This window comes from Phyllostomus discolor, chromosome 1 (genome assembly GCF_004126475.2).
Source record: "Phyllostomus discolor isolate MPI-MPIP mPhyDis1 chromosome 1, mPhyDis1.pri.v3, whole genome shotgun sequence".
NCBI classification, from domain to species: Eukaryota; Metazoa; Chordata; class Mammalia; order Chiroptera; family Phyllostomidae; genus Phyllostomus; species Phyllostomus discolor.
The window spans coordinates 2,528,614-2,543,702 of NC_040903.2; the positions used below are offsets into that span (position 1 = coordinate 2,528,614).

At 63.2% G+C, this 15,089-nt stretch overlaps 1 protein-coding gene across 1 annotated transcript; it reads left to right on the top strand.

Moving 5' to 3' along the window:
- The first annotated feature begins 8,780 nt into the window (after window positions 1-8,780).
- Window positions 8,781-14,502, top strand: LOC114489973 (grpE protein homolog 1, mitochondrial-like). The gene is made up of 4 exons (XM_028503861.2): window positions 8,781-8,920; window positions 10,968-11,130; window positions 12,356-12,437; window positions 13,837-14,502. The coding sequence occupies exons 1-4, from the start codon at window positions 8,820-8,822 to the stop codon at window positions 14,181-14,183; spliced, it is 693 nt and encodes a 230-aa protein (XP_028359662.1). The 5' UTR covers window positions 8,781-8,819; the 3' UTR covers window positions 14,184-14,502.
- The last annotated feature ends 587 nt before the right edge of the window (window positions 14,503-15,089 follow it).

Genomic DNA, 15,089 nt, shown 5'->3' on the forward strand with positions numbered 1-15,089 from the left:
AAAGGTGCAGGCGTACTGAGTGGGAACAGGCCCCGCGCCCGTCAAAGGGCTGATGCTGTCGGACTGGACGGGGGGTCGAGACCCAAACGCACGTGCTCTGTACAGGAGACGTGACTTAGGCCGGGAGACACACGGAGGCTGACAGCGGAAGAACGGGACGGAGATGCTCCCCCCGGACGATGGCCACGGCGGACCTGGGAGTGACCGGCAGCCCAGAGCCCAGAGACAGCCCGCCGGGCTCAGCATGCACCCACCTGCCCGGTTCCGGGAAGGCAGGAAAGGTGGCCGGCAGGCTAGCAGGCGGGCGGCACTGCTGGGGCGGGGGAGGGGCAGGCACCCGCACCGCACCGCCCCCCCCCCCCCGGGGGCTGGGCCATGGGCCTGACCTGCGGCATGTGGACCGCTGGCGCCCAGACCCGCGAGTGGGCTAAAGGTCGCTGGACAACGCGCTGAGAACGGTGGTTTGTAGCAGGTAAGTCGGACCTCAGTAAAGCTGGGGTTTTTATTTATTTACTCAATTTTACCGGAAACTATTCTATTTGGTCGTTTTTGTCTACAGCTCCAACTCTGGGAATTTAAAATTGACGTCCTTGCCTGTGCCCTTCTGGAAAACACCAGGCCGGGTTTCAGCCTTGGGCTGCACGTGGTTCTGCGGGGCCCACTGAGGACGGACCCTCAGAGGTCCGTGCACACGGACGCCTGGGCCACGACCTCCCGTGGGGACACCGGGTCCTGCGGGGCAGCGCCGGCCCGGCTGTCGGTGCCCCCAGGCCGCTGCTTGTCCGGGGCGCAGCTGCTCCGAGTCGGCCGGGCAGGGTTCTCTAGGAGCCGCGAAGAGGCCGCGCCTCCCGCTGAGCTTCTCCTCCAGCCCACGGAACCGGCCGGCCCAGATCTTCTGCAAGGACTTCCGTGGAGGAACCGGCACCGGCACAGAGACCGCGGTAGGTTTCTGACCGCCGCCCACTGCGATTTCCTTGGCCGCGGTGCAGTCCAGCTCCGGCGGGCGGCGGGGCCTCAGGGTCCGAGTTCGTCTCCGGGGCCGGCAGGGCCTGGAGGAGGATGGGCTCGAACCCCTCCAGCGTCTCCATGTCGGGCTCCACGGCCTCGGCGTCCCTCGGGGACGTGGCCCTCTCTTTGGGGGGCGCCTCCTGGGAGGACAGTGAAACCGTTTTCAAAAACCAGAGGAGCACGCACGCCCCTGCCTGCCCGCAGTCACCGCTCCGACCCCGACCCTGCCACCGCGGCTAGAAGGCTGCCGCGCCAGCTGCATTTCTTGCGCCCGCCCCTTCTGCCCTGGCCACGCCCCCGTGCTGTGGGGCGCGGGCGGGGTCGCCTCGTTTTACGGACAGAAAAGCGAGGCTCCCTAAGCACCGCCCTTCGAGGAGACCCGAGAGCCGCCAGAGCGGCTCGGGGGAGTCCCGCTGCCCGCCGCCGGCCCACACCCCAACCCCTCCCCCTCCCTCCACGGAGCGCGGGGCTGGCGCGCTGCCCCGGGCTCTGCCCCAGTCGCTCACCTCAGAGCCGACCTCAGAGCCGGGGCCCTGGGAGCGGCCATCCCCTGCCGGAGACAGGCCTCTGCCGGCTGCCCTGCACCTTTGCCCCCAACCTCGGTCACCCTGGCCACACCCGCATCCCCCCACCCCAGCTCAGGCTCAGGCCTGACCCCCACCCCCACGAGATCACGGGGCACTGCTCACAGGGGCAGAGCTCCTCACCGTGGCCTGATTCTCGGGGCGCCTGTGCTCCCCATCCCACCAGGCCTCAGGGCCCGTGGAGGGCGCAGAGGTCGGCGGGGAGCTGACATGTGTGCCCCGGAAAGATACACCCCGGTCCACTCCCGGGGACCCGTGGCGCAGGGACCGTCTTTGGAAGCGGTGTCCGCGGATGGGACGGAGCCCATCCCAACGGGGCAGATGTTGTCCAGTTCCACTCATGTGACGTCCCCCGAGTCTCAAAGTGCAGAGAGACCTTGACGGCAGTGGCAGGTGGCAGGGTCGGCGGGGCGGGGGGGGGGGGGGTGCCTGGGGTCGTGTCTTGGGGACGGCTTGTTTTCACGAGGTGGAGAGCGTCCCGAGGGCAGGTTTCCTGTGCGAGGTTCCACCGCAGTTTCTAAGATTGCGATTCTAACTCCCGACTGTGGCCCACGCCCACCTTAGCACCAGCCTGAGGAGGCCCACCCTGCTCCCCCAGTCAGCCACCTGGGCTGCCCCCCACTAGAAGCCCCCCTGCAGGGGAGCCGCGGGACCCCTCTTCCCCACGAGGCACCTCTCCCACCCTCCGCCTGCCTCTGGTTTCCGCCAAAGGAAGCGGACGGTGGCCGACGCCCTGCTCCGGCCGCTTTGGGTAGACAGCCTCTGCCTTCTTGTGTGTGTGGGGGGGGGGGGGGGCGGACCCGTGAAAACCCAGGAGCCGTCGTCACAACGGCCCTGACGTGGCTTCAGCTCTGCGCACACCTGAGCTCACCAACACCACGCCACGGTGGCTCCAGGCCCGAGAGCCCAGCCAGACACCACCCCCCCCCCCCAGCCTCGCCTACAGAACGTGGAGGGGCCAGGGCGCTTCGGGGAGCCGGGAGGGGCAGTTTCCTGACCCAGGAGTCCACGGTGCAGGTCAGCGAGTGTAAGCCTCCCTGGGGCCGCATGCAGACCTTCTGCCACTCCCGCACGCACGTGACTCCGCAGCTGGAACCTTTCCCTGAGGCCAGGCCCAGAAGAGACCCCCGTGTGCTTATTAGAGCGAAGGTGCAGCGTCCGATGGAGTGTCTGTCTCACCAGGGCTGCCGGGGGGAGCGGGGGAAGCAGGGGGAGCGGTGGAGAGGAAGGACAGACAGACACGAGACAGGCCTTGCAGGGACCGCAGGCCCGGGACGGGACAAGCCCAGCCCTGGATGAGTGAGGACAGAGCAGAGGACTGCGGGCCGTGCGTGCAGGGAGGTGGCACTTGGGAACGCCGCCCCCCCCCCGGGGGGTCCCAGGAGGCACTGGTGGAGGGGCGACTCCCCTCCCCGGAACAGGGTTTACACAGCCGCCAACACCTGGAGCCGTGCAGCCGAGGCGGCACCCTACGGTGGGGGGGGCATCTTGGGGATCTCCACCAACACTTTAAATCGTAACAGCTTTGACCGAGTGACCCCGCTCCCAGGAAAACCCGTGGGTGAAAGGCTCCCGGGTGCCCTGGCCGGCGGCCCGGTCAGAGCGTCGTCCCTGCAGGCCGAGGCCGCGGGCTCCGCCCCCGCTCAGGGCGCACACACAGGAATCAGCCAGCGAACACGGCAGTGACCAGGAGGGACACAGGTCCTAGTCCCTCTCTCTCTCTCTCAGACCCGTCAACACCGAGAAGGGGAAGAAGGGCTCGCAGGCACACTCAAGCACGCGGGCCCCGAGACGGTCACGCGGCACCGTTTGTTACAGCCCGAACCAGACAGACAGCGAAGGGTCTCTCCACGGCGGACACGTGCGTGACACCAGCCGGGGGGTTGGGGGGCTGTCGCACCCAGACCTGGAGGTGACTCCGGGCACGCTCACCAGGACGAAGGCCCGGGACACCCTGGGCAAGAAGAGCCCGGGAGTGACAGTGGGGGTGCGGGCGTCCGAGTGTCCGGTTCTCAGACACGACGTTGGACCAAGAACAGGACCAGGGGAGGGGGTGAGGATGGGGGGAGACCAGAGAGACCTGTTGGGGTGCGGCAGGCAGCCAGGCCCCAGGTGAGTGGAGAGTCCCGGCCAGCAGGCAGGCAGGCCTGGGCCCAGCAGAGAGAGGAGGCAGGTGAGGGGTGGGCGGGGGGCTAGGCTTCCCCCGGGGCTCTGGGCATCCGGGAGAGATGGCGTGGCAGAAGCAAGGCGCAGGGCGTTAGGGAGGGGAAGGGGCAGGGGGCGGCTCAGGGTGGGGCAGCGGAGGAAGCGGGAGAACGAGGCCTGGCGGGGTTCTGCAGCGAGTGGGGGCGGAGCGCCACCGACAGGGGGAGGGACGGGAACCCTCGGGCTCCTGGCGCCAGGGCACATGTCCCTTGGCAGCTGCTCGGACGAGGCGACACCTGGAACCGAGGCTGCCTCTCTGCGTGCCTACGCAGACAAAGCCCCTGCCAGAGGCGCACCCACCCCTCTGTGTCCTGGGGCCACACCCCCACCGCCCCCACCAGAACGAACCCGCCCCCGATGGGAAGGCAGCAGCCCCTGGGGACGGACAGCGATCCGGAAGACGAGGGCAGAGGGGACACTGCTCAGGACGCCCCGACGGAAGGGGGTCTGTGCGGACGGACCCGGCTGCTGGCGAGGGTACGGACAGGCAGGCAGGGGCCCCGAGGAGCTGGTTCCGTTTCTCAGACCTCGCTGGCCCTGGGACCACAGGACGCTCGGACGCAGGCCCGACACACGGAAGAGACCTGACACCAGTCCGGGCCTGCAGCCACGCCCTCCCGACCCCGGGCTCGGCCAGACTGGCTGCAGCCACGAGGGGGACAACTGCTGCCTGTAAGAAGCTGCCCGACTTCGGGGCGGGCTCCTTTGTTACGCAGCGCTAATGCAGCCATCGCCCGCTGATACATAATGGCAACGTGGCCCCATCACTGCCTGGCTGGAGGCGGGCCCCGCTGAGCTCGAGGAGGCTCCGGGCGGCCAGAGAGGCTTCTGGGAGGAGCCGGCATGTGGCCTGACTGTGGAGGATGAGCATGAGCGGAAAGTCCGATGAGCCCCACACCACCCATGGGCTGTTGACCCTGACAGAGACCCTTGAGTGGTGAGCGGACCCCCACTCTGCCACCCCCGACTCTGCCCCATTGTCCACTGGCCCTGGCCCGGGACTCTGCGAGGAGGGCCATCTGCTGGCTCCTGGACTTCCACGGCCACCTCTGAGCTGGACATTGAAGAGACAGTGGTTCGTTCCTGGGGTCACCCCCCCGCACAGCCCACCTCCTCCTGGTGTAACTGGGGACGGCCTCAGGGGTTAAACACACAGGTCCAGGGCTTCTGCTCCTGGCTCCCTCAGAGCCCAGCAAGGCTCCCCGTCTGCCCTGGGGGTGGGCGGCCACCGACGGCACCCCCGTCTGCGCTCAGGCCGGGGGTCCGAGAGCCCGGGGTCTCCTGCCCTGTGCCCTGCACACTGCCCGGCTGCAGCCCAGCCGTCTCTGCTGGAGGGAAGTCAGGTCACCAGGCGCCTGTGGGGGCCACTCCCCCCCCCTCAGCAGGATCGTGGCTGGTGGACCCCCCTGCGGGTGAGCACTTACTGAAGGACCAGGGCCTCACACCACGGCCTGTGCGTCCCCTGCTCCCCAGGGCTGCTCACGGCAGTCCCAGCTCCTCCGGGTGGGAAAGTGTCGCCCTCTCGCCTCCGGAAGGCTCCATGTTGGGGGGCGGTGGGTCAGCACTGACTGCCACCCAGCCTCTCCTCCATGGCTGGGTTCGCCGCCGCCGCTCCTCCTGGGTGGGCTGGCCCCGGTCCCGGCTCAGGCTCCCCCCACAGGGACTTCTCCCACAGCCCCAGGGAGCAAGCACCTGTCAGTGTCCCAAACCTTCCCCTCTGCTTCCCCCGCCCCACAGCCCCAGGGAGCACGTGGTCTCTGTCACAACACGCAGCGGAGGACAGCCCGTGGTGAGGTGACAGCGCCACCTGCCCGCCCTGCGCTGCTCAGCCAGGCCCCCGTCTTGGCTTTGCTGCCGAGGGTGGACACCCTGCTCCTGGCGCCCCGGTCTGCTCCGGCCAGGACCTCACTTCCCTGCACGTGACGGCAAACTCCCTCCTTGCATGGCAGCCCCTGGCAGGGTTTGGCTCGGCCGGGCGGGGCGGGGCGGGGCGCTGCTGCTGCTGCTGCTGCTGGAGGCCCAGGGCCATCTCGCTCCGAGACATACGGGCCTGCCAGCCGGGCCCAGCAGGGGACTGCCGCCCCCTTTCCAGGGGACAAACTGGGGCTCGGGGGCAAGAGGCGGCCTGTTCAAAGTCACACCGTTACTGAGGTGCAGACACCCAGGTTCAGGTCCTGAGTCACCCTCTAACTGGAAACGCCTGTGCATGGCCCCAAGGAAACCCACTTAGCCATAAAGGGGGAGAACAGTATTTGCCACCAAGAGCTGTTTCAGCAGTTACGTAGAATTACATGTGTAAAAGGCCGCTGTAGACCTCGGAGTTGTAGCCATGCTCGAGTTGGCAGGATGGCATTTCGCCCCGAGAGTGGGGCTGTTTTATGTAGACGCCTCCTACGCTGGAAGAGCTCCCAGCCAGCCCCCAAAGCCCCGGCCCCAACGCCCCGCCCTGTGGGGAGGATGCTGGACCCTCGCTGTGGGGTTGCAGGGCACAGAGCTCAGGTGCGGCTTGTCCCACAGGCTGCCAAGATCTGCAAAAAGACTGTGCCCCGTGCGGGCCGAGCTCGCCAGGGCAGCGGCTGGCCTGGACTGCTGAATCAAGGCAAGAGAAATTTGCGTTCTCACAGCTCCTGCTCGCATGAGATCGTGTGGCTACACGCGGCCTCCCTGTGATCACACCTCATGGAGCCTCCCTCCTGAGGTTCGTCATCCCTACTGAGGCGAACTCAGGGGCACGTCCGGGGCTCTGGGCATTGAGATATGAGCACAGGTAGCACGTGGCACTTCCCAGTGGAAGCTTGAAGACCAATGCTTGACCCTCGAGGATGTCTTCTCCCGCCTAAAGATCCTGGCAGCGTTTCAGGGGGGTCAGCTCCTCCCTGAGGGAGCTCTCCACCAGCGGAAGCCAAAGGATGCCTCTGTACGCCCCGCCCCATCTCCCTTCGGAGCAGTTTCCAATGTGGCCACGAGGCGGCAGCATAGGCAGGCCTCTGTTCAGGGAAATCCCAGTTTGGGGTAAGGATCCGGGGAATGACCTGGAGACCAGCAGGGATGCGCCCAGCGGGGCACGGACGCCCGCTGGCTGGCTGGCTGGCTGGCTGGCTGGCTGGCTGGCTGGGTGGGGACACAGCGGTTGTGACTCTTTGCTGGTTGCCCGCGCTGCTCCATGCGCTCCCTACAGCAGGACGCCCGTCTGGTTTCCTCCGAGCCTCAGGAAGAGTTAGGAAAGGAGTGCTTGTATCTCTTTTAATCCTCACAGTAAGTAATATGACCCCGGGTGTACGAGGCAGCATATCAAAGCTAAGAGCTTTGTGAGCTGCCCAATCAAGGTCACAGCCAATGAACGTGACATAGTGTTTTAAATTTTATTACAAAAATTCCAAAGATACACAAACTTCCACAGTATCTGTCATCCAGCTTGAACCATGGCCAACATTTTGCTACTTGTGTTTCTCCTATTCTATTTGTTTTTTTTTTAACCAGAGTATTTATAAAGCACATTCCATTACAGACACCGTGGCAATTCACTGTAAATACTTCCATTTGCATCTCTAAGAGACTAGGACACTTTCCCCCCTAACCACCAGATAATTATTCCTTCCTAAACAAAGGATCCGGAACTCATTGTTGCTCAGTCACACCCCACCTCCCCCAGCCACGCACAGAGGTTTCCAGCCCGTGTGTTCCGTCACGATCCAAAGAAGGCCCACCCTGTCCTGCTCGGTTGTGTTTACGCTCTTTCACCCCCAAACAGTCCTAATTCCTTTTTTCCCTCCAGGCCCTTAATGAATTAACAGACGGCGGCTTTTCACGTCCAAAATTCCCGATTTGGCCGTTTGCCTTCTGCAGGTGGCACAGGGCCCGCCCGGCACACAGTAGGTGCTCATTCATTCAACACAATGAATGCTTCAGGGGGAGCGAAGCGTCGTAACAGGTCTGGGCGCCACAAACCGGACAAGCAGCAGCGCTGCACCCGGGAGGCCGCGGGCTCCACCCTCCGCCCTGGGGACGACCGCGGGCTCCCGCCCTCGGGTCGCGGCCGAGCGGACTGCAGGCCGGGCAGTGCTGACGCAGGAGCCCGGCCAGAGCGCCCGCGGCCGCCCCCAGCGCGGAGGGGCCGCCCCAAGGGACGGCAGCTGGGAGACACAAGAACCCGAGGCCCCCTCCCTTCCAGCACCTCGGCTCCTTCGTGGCACGTGTACAGTGGCGCTGACTTTTGTCAGATTCAGGGAAGCGTCGGACTCGTGAGCTTTAACTGTCTCTCCGAAGTTTTCCCGTTCTTACTTTGCTCTGCTTCGTGCATTACTGAGAAAACTGAAGGTGCTAGAAAGGTGTAAAGAACGCCAGCACACAGCCATCAGACAACTCCAGAGAACGTTCTGTTGCAGTGTTTCCCGGGGGGGGGGGGGGGCTGTTTTAACGAAAAGTACGGAAAGCGACGGAGGGCTCTAACCGCGACCTGCTCCTGCCCCGCCCCGTCCTCCAGCTCCGAGCGAAGCCGGAGCGGGTGGTGCCCCCCAATCGCTGCCTCTAACCCAGCCGCTGGTGCGTGTGCGAGGGCTTCTGCCCTCAGCCTATCTGCAGTGACCCGACGCTGGGCACTGTGCGCCCGGCACCGCGCCAGGAGCCGGGGCTGGGAGGGGAACAGGACGAGTGCCCGCCCCGCCCCCAAACCGCCTCCCAGTGCAAAGGGCGGTCTGATGTGAGACCTGGGGTGTTCGAATAGAAAACCAAAACCTGCGCACTTCCGGCGCCCCCATATGCTCCCTCCCCATTGGTCCTTCCCTTGGCCACGCCCCTCTCACGGAGAGTCTCCTCCCACTGTTTCCTGCAACTTTCACCTCCTTTCGTCAGGAGGCTTAAGGAAACCTCAGGCCCCGCCCACCCACCGTGACCCACGATTACTGGTGATTATTGCTCGTCCATCAGAGGAAATACGGCCTCGGATTGGCTGAAAGGAAGTAGCAGGCACAGAGTCTGCGCGAGTTGCCAGGGCCCTGAGGGGCGGACTAGCGGCATCTGCGCATGCCTAGTACGTGCACAGTGCTGGCGCGGGTGGCAGTCATGGCGGCTCGGTGCGTGAGTTTGGTGCGGCGCAACCTCCCGGCTTTGGCGTTGTCTCTTAGGTAAGAGGGTAAGGGGCGCCTGGCTGCCCTCCGCCGAAGGGTGCGCTCCTCAGTGCCACCTTGTCCGCGTCTGGCCTGGGAGCGAGGCGTCGTGGGCCGCAGACACCCGCGCGGGCCTGGACTGGAAGGGGCGGTGCGCCCCGCGTGCGGGAGGCCGGCGCCTACCCCCGCACGCGTGTCTCCAGGTCAGTGTACAGCCCACACGTGCGCGCGCCCTGGCACAGCCTCAGCCTTGGGACTGCCGGAACCGCGGGCCAGGCCGCGCAGAACCAGGCGCGGGCGCCCGGGCAGCGCAAGGCTGGCTCTCCATCGCTCTCGCCCGGAAAGTTTATGGAATCGAGGCTCGGGTCAGCCGTTCACGGGCTTTTTCCACTCGCCCCGAGTTCCTGTTCCACCTCCGCCTTTTCCTGCATCGGAGGTCAGAAGCGCAACGGAGCTTGGCCCGCCGTGGGGAGAGGAGTATATTGAGACCGACGCAATGACTACAGTGGGCGGGGGTCACAGAGCAAACCGGTCCTTACGCTCGCGGAGCGCACCCCCCACGTACCCCCCGGGGAGCCCAGGCGGGCCGGCCGAGATTATAGAGGATGAAAGGGGATTGAGCGTGATTGCTACCGTAATGAATTATATAAACAAAACACGGGAATAAAAGGGCAGAGACCCACCTGAAGTACCTGAGTATAAAGGTCTTTTGCCCCAGTAGTTTGTAACTTTGTATCTGGAAGCAATGCCAGGAGAGAGAGGGCCAGTCCGTATTGAGGTCTGTTGGTGGGAAGAGGCTGAAGTCGGGGAGCCAAGAGAACTGAGTTGCAGCCATAGCGCTTAGGGTCATTGGGCTCTGCGACCCGGTTGTCCTCTCTGACCAGCGCTGTGGTGCTGCATGGATGGGCTGTTAGGAGGTAAAACAGGTTTCTTTTTTTAAGTGACAAAAATACACATACAATGAAAAGCTTACTCTTCACCACCCCCCGAGTAACAAGACTTCATTCCGCTCTGCCTGAGACCACATCTGCAGACGCGGGATCTGGGGACCTGTTTTTGTGCTGCATTTCTCGCCCAGTGCTCAGGTCGCGGGAGCAGCGGTTTGGCTGCATGTGAGCACGGCGTTTCCTGCTCGTCATTGAACTGCACTGCTGTCAGCATCCTCGTGCGTCCTGTGTGCTGATGGTTTTGTTGTCTGTTGAGGCGCTATCCTCTAATCTGGGAAGAAAATGGAATGTAGTCTGTTCAGACTGGGCTGGGGCATAATTAAGAAAGCTGCGCTGGTCCAGGTGAAGAAATCTGGGTTTAAAGACCGAGATTTCTGTTCTGTCACTTACTCTTGGCTCTGGGACCTTGGATTTATCACTTAACCTTTTGGCTGTAGGGATCAGAGTGGATAGTACATTGAGTCACTCCCAGGACTAGTTTTAAAGGTCCTTTATTCCCCTGCACACCCCCTGAACCTCCCCATCTCTGCTCCTTCTCCAAGTATTTCCCTCTTCCCGGAGGGGGTCTGGCATGCCCACTCCCAGCTCTGCACGCCCACCTCGGACCTGTCCTTCAGAGCCCCTCTGCATGAAGCCTTTCATGGTTTCCATTCCCCGAAGCTAGAAATGTCTGCCTATGCTGAGCCTCCCACGGCACGGGGTTCCTCTTTTACCACTTTTAAATCCAAACCATAGTTCTTTGGCAAGTTTTTTTGCATGATAGCGAGTACCCTGTGGCAGCGTGTCTACGATGTCCATCCGTCCTTGTGCTCGGCAGCGGCTCTGGGCCTCCCCTCTGAGACTGGCTGCTCCGCTGGCTCGGGGTGGGAGGCCTGGGGGCGGGGGTAACTCGGGATGGAGGAAGAGGCGGCAGCAACGCAGCTCGAGGCCCCTGATTGATACACTTGTTCAGGCCTGTGTGACGGGAGGTTTATGAATAGCTTCTGTGTGTCGTACATGATTTGCCTTTATTACATCCAGGGGGAATCCTTTCTCCCCCTAACAAGTCAATAGCAAATAGTCTTAATGATCCCAGATTTCAAAAATCATACCTGTGACTTGTGCGGACTCTGAACCAGGCCCGCCCCTCGGCTGCTGTGCACGGCCACAAAACAGAAGAACAACGGCCAGAACCTGGAAGAGGACGTGGGGCACAGTGAGCAGAAGACAGACCCTCCCTCTACGGAGAAGACACTCCTGGAGGAGAAGGTCAGGCTGGAGGAGCAGCTGAAGGAGGCTACGGTAAGGCCCGCGGGCCCTTGGGGGAGAGCGAGTGCAGCCGTCTGTCCAGGAACAACTGTTGGGCCCTGTAGCAGGTTACTGCTAGAGGAACTGGAACTCGCGTCCTCTGTGGCCCTGGTTCTGCCTGAGACTCATCTTCACACGCTGCGGGGACTAGACTGAGTTAAGACTTAAAATGGTCTTGGCAGATGAAGAGTACTCGGCATCCTGGTTCGGCTGGGTCTGAGGGCACGGCCGGGTGGGGAGGTCGGGGCTGTACGAGCTAGTCGGTAGTGAGGACCAGCCCCCTGCGTGACACAGCACAGGTGGCAAAAATCTGTTCGGGGTTTGGGAACGACAGTGTCAGACACCTGTCACGTGCCGACACCGTCCTGACACCCATCCTATGAGTTCCCTGGTAATATCCCTGTTCACAGAGGAGGAAACTGAGGCACAGAAAGGCTGAGTGAGCTTCCTCAGGTCACCTGGTGCCACGGGCCAGGGCCAGGGCCCGAGCCCTCCCTGGCGGCCTGGCCCTTAGCCACGGAACAGGAGCTGCCCGAGGGACGGCCGGGAGCAGACAGGGTGTAGGCCGCTCCCCTCCGGAGGACGCCGGTACAGGTCATGTGTGGAAGTGCTCGGGGGTGAGCGAGGTTAGGTCAGAGGGGGAAGGGGGGCGCTCCCGTGATTCGGGTGGTGGCACAGGGACTGTAACCGAGCCGCGTCTGGGCAGCGGTAAAGACACCCAGGTGTCATCGGCGGGCTTCTCTCCCTGCGCTGAGGTGAAGGCCGAAACTGTCCGTGCGGGCGTGTGGGTCTCCTAGACCTCCAGGCGCGGGAGCTGCAGTGAGTTGGCTGGAACCGGGGTGCTGGGAGTCCCCAAAGTCGGGAACTCTGCCCCGGAAGTGAATGGCCCTTCCTTGAGGCGTGACGAGGCCGCAGGGACCCGAGGAAGTCTGTTTTTCTTCTTCCCACGGCTGTCCGCTGAGTAAGCATGGCCCTGGGGGCCACATAAGTAGCTGGCACCTCGACATCTCACTCCCCGCTCCCTAGAAACAGTGACACAGGCGTAACTTATTCTAAGTTAAGCCGCAGCTGTTTGTAGTCCAAAACCTCCCACACCGTAACAGATGTTTGTATTTTGACGTGGAGTTTGTTACAGCGAATGGCTCTCCTATGAATTTGAATTTGTTCCATGCTTTACTCACATGAGTTTCCTTTTTTTTTTTTTTTTTTTTTTTTTTAGGAGAAATACAAGCGAGCTTTGGCAGATACTGAGAACTTGAGGCAGAGGACCCAAAAACTGGTGGAAGAGGCAAAATTATATGGTAACTCCCAGCGTCACGTGGTGCTGGTCGGGGAAGACACGGGCCCGGGAAGCCAGGCGGGGGGTGCAGACAGGTGCACCAGACAGCACACCCAACCCACACCCGGGGGGCGGGGGCTGCTAAACACGCAGCCCCTCCCTCGTCCTTATTTTTACCCTCACGGGAGGACGTGCTTACTGACTGTGGACTGGGGGGGGAGGGGCAGAGAAACACTGATGGTTTGCCTCTCGCACATGTCAGCTGGTGTCTAAGCCCCCAATTCAGGCATGTTCTGACCAGGAATCGAACCCACAACCTTTCAGTTTGCAGGATGACGCTCCCACCAACTGAGCCACATGGGCCAAGGCGCCCCCCCCCCGTTTTCAGATGTGTCAGCAGTAAAGTCCGTGAGGGCAGGCGCTGGGGTGGTGACTGGTGTTCGGAATTGCAAGCAGGGTCCCTTCAGCGGGGGGAGGGAGGGTGCGGTGCCCACTGCTCCTCCACGGAGACCGCGCTGAGACCCGGCCGGTCCGCCCGTCTGGCGTCCATCCCCTTAGCATTACCGGCAGTGACACAGATGCCACTTAAAGTCTCCTAAAATGCTGTGTTTGAGCATTTGTCACTGTCCTTCCTATTCCACAGTTGAGATCATTGAGGCTTAAGTGACTTGCACTCGTCACGTAGCTGGTGAGCATGGCCCAGCGCTGCCGCTCCGCCAGCGTGCGCGTGCCCGGGGGCCAGCCGTGGGGCAGGCGCTCCCCCGCGTGCGCCTGAGGAGCAGCAGCCCAGGCACGGTCACTGCGGCGTGAGGGGCCGGGGGCGGGGGGGGGGGGGGGCGGCAGGCCCCAGTGGAGTGCCGTCGCATGCCTGACTCCATTTGGCATCTGAGGCATCCTGTGGAAGCCGCAAAGATTACGTAACACACCGTCTCGAGTGGCTTTCCTCATGTCCTGTCTACTGTTGGACTAAGGGGGCGGCTTGGGGGTGTGCCTTGGGCGCTTTCGGCCCACGGTGCCTGCCGGTTGCCGCCAGGCAGTGGTAAGGGCTTGTGCCGTGGCGGGCACTCCCAGCGCGCAGGGCTCCGCAGAGCTGCCCTGGGCGGGCGGCTAGAAGGAGCGGAGGCGCGGGCTGCCAAGGTCACACAGCCACTGAGCGACCGCCAGGGTGTGGCCCCCAGCTCCTTGCGGTCGTGGGGGGCGGGGGGCCTGCCGGACGGACGAGCCGTTTCCCGGTCTGCTGGCCGTGAGATGGTTCTGCGATTTCCAGCTGCCAGTCTTCATGCCTGATTAGCTCCCGTCTCGACTCAGACGGTTCTTGTTTTTCTGCATCTTTTCCAGTCAAGCCACTGAAGTGACAGCTTCGAGTTGCCCATTCGGTTGACGTGGACAGAATGCCAATGTCCTTCTTTACCTTTGTTTAGGCATTCAGGCCTTCTGCAAGGACCTGCTAGAGGTGGCAGACATCTTGGAGAAGGCAACACAGTCTGTCCCCAAGGAGGAGATTTCGGAGGACAACCCCCACCTGAAGAACCTCTACGAGGGGCTCGTGATGACCGAGGTGCAGATCCAGAAGGTGTTCACGAAGCACGGCCTGCTCCGGCTGGACCCCCTGGGTGCCAAGTTCGACCCCTACGAGCACGAGGCCCTGTTCCACGCGCCGGCGGAGGGGCAGGAGCCGGGCACGGTGGCGCTGGTGAACAAAGTAGGCTACAAGCTGCACGGGCGCACCCTGCGGCCGGCCCTGGTGGGGGTGGTGAAGGGGGCCTAGCCCCCTGCGGCAGTCGCCTGCCGCACCTCCGGAAGGGCTGGCGCGGCTGGTCTCCCTTCCCCGCACCTCGGTGGAAAGCCGTAGTGACCGCGGCTGGACGGGGGAAACGAGGCTGGCGGCACAGCCGCGCTCCTGGGCTGTGACCTGGGAGCCTGTCTGGGGACCTCCCGGTACCTGTCCAGTGTTCACGCGCGCACGGGACAGGCCGAGGGACGCCACTGGGCCCGGCAGTGTCACGAGTGATGCTGTATCTGCTCTGGTGGCTTCAAACTATTTTAAACAAATAAAAGGTCTTGGGGACTCGTGCTGTTTCGCTAGCGCGGCGCGTGCTCTGCTGCCCACGGCAGCGAACGCTCGGCCCACTGCGCCGCGCTCGGGGAGGGCACGGCGCTCGGGGAGTGGAAACCCTGCGTGTCCTCGGCGAAGAACGTGGGTGAGTTCAGTCACGATGACCGCCCGGCCGCCAGGCAAGAGCGACTGCCGGCTTCTCTCTGGAGGTGCGGCGTGGGCGTGGGAGCCTCCGTGGTTCTCACGGCCCTCCTCTGCCGCAAGAATCGGACGGTCGGCTTCTGCCGTCTGTTCGTCTCCTCGGAGAAAAGCTTAAGTCTTGGCTCGCCCAGACACTGGCGATCTAAAGGGCTTCCCCCGTGAGAAGGACTTCCTCGAAATCCAAGGACTGCCGTTTCCTCAAACTCCACGAATTTCAAATGTTGATGTTTTGTTTTTAAATTTAAGAGGATTAAAGCCCTAGCGTTTGTCTCCCTACTTTCTAGTAACTACCTTGTGTACCTGGGTGTGCGGGCGCAAAGGAAAGCGTGCCCTGCAGCCGTGTGCCCGGCGCGTGTGCGGACACCAGCCCGCTTGAGGACCGTGGTGGGGACCGCAGGCACTCGGGAGCTGCAGCAA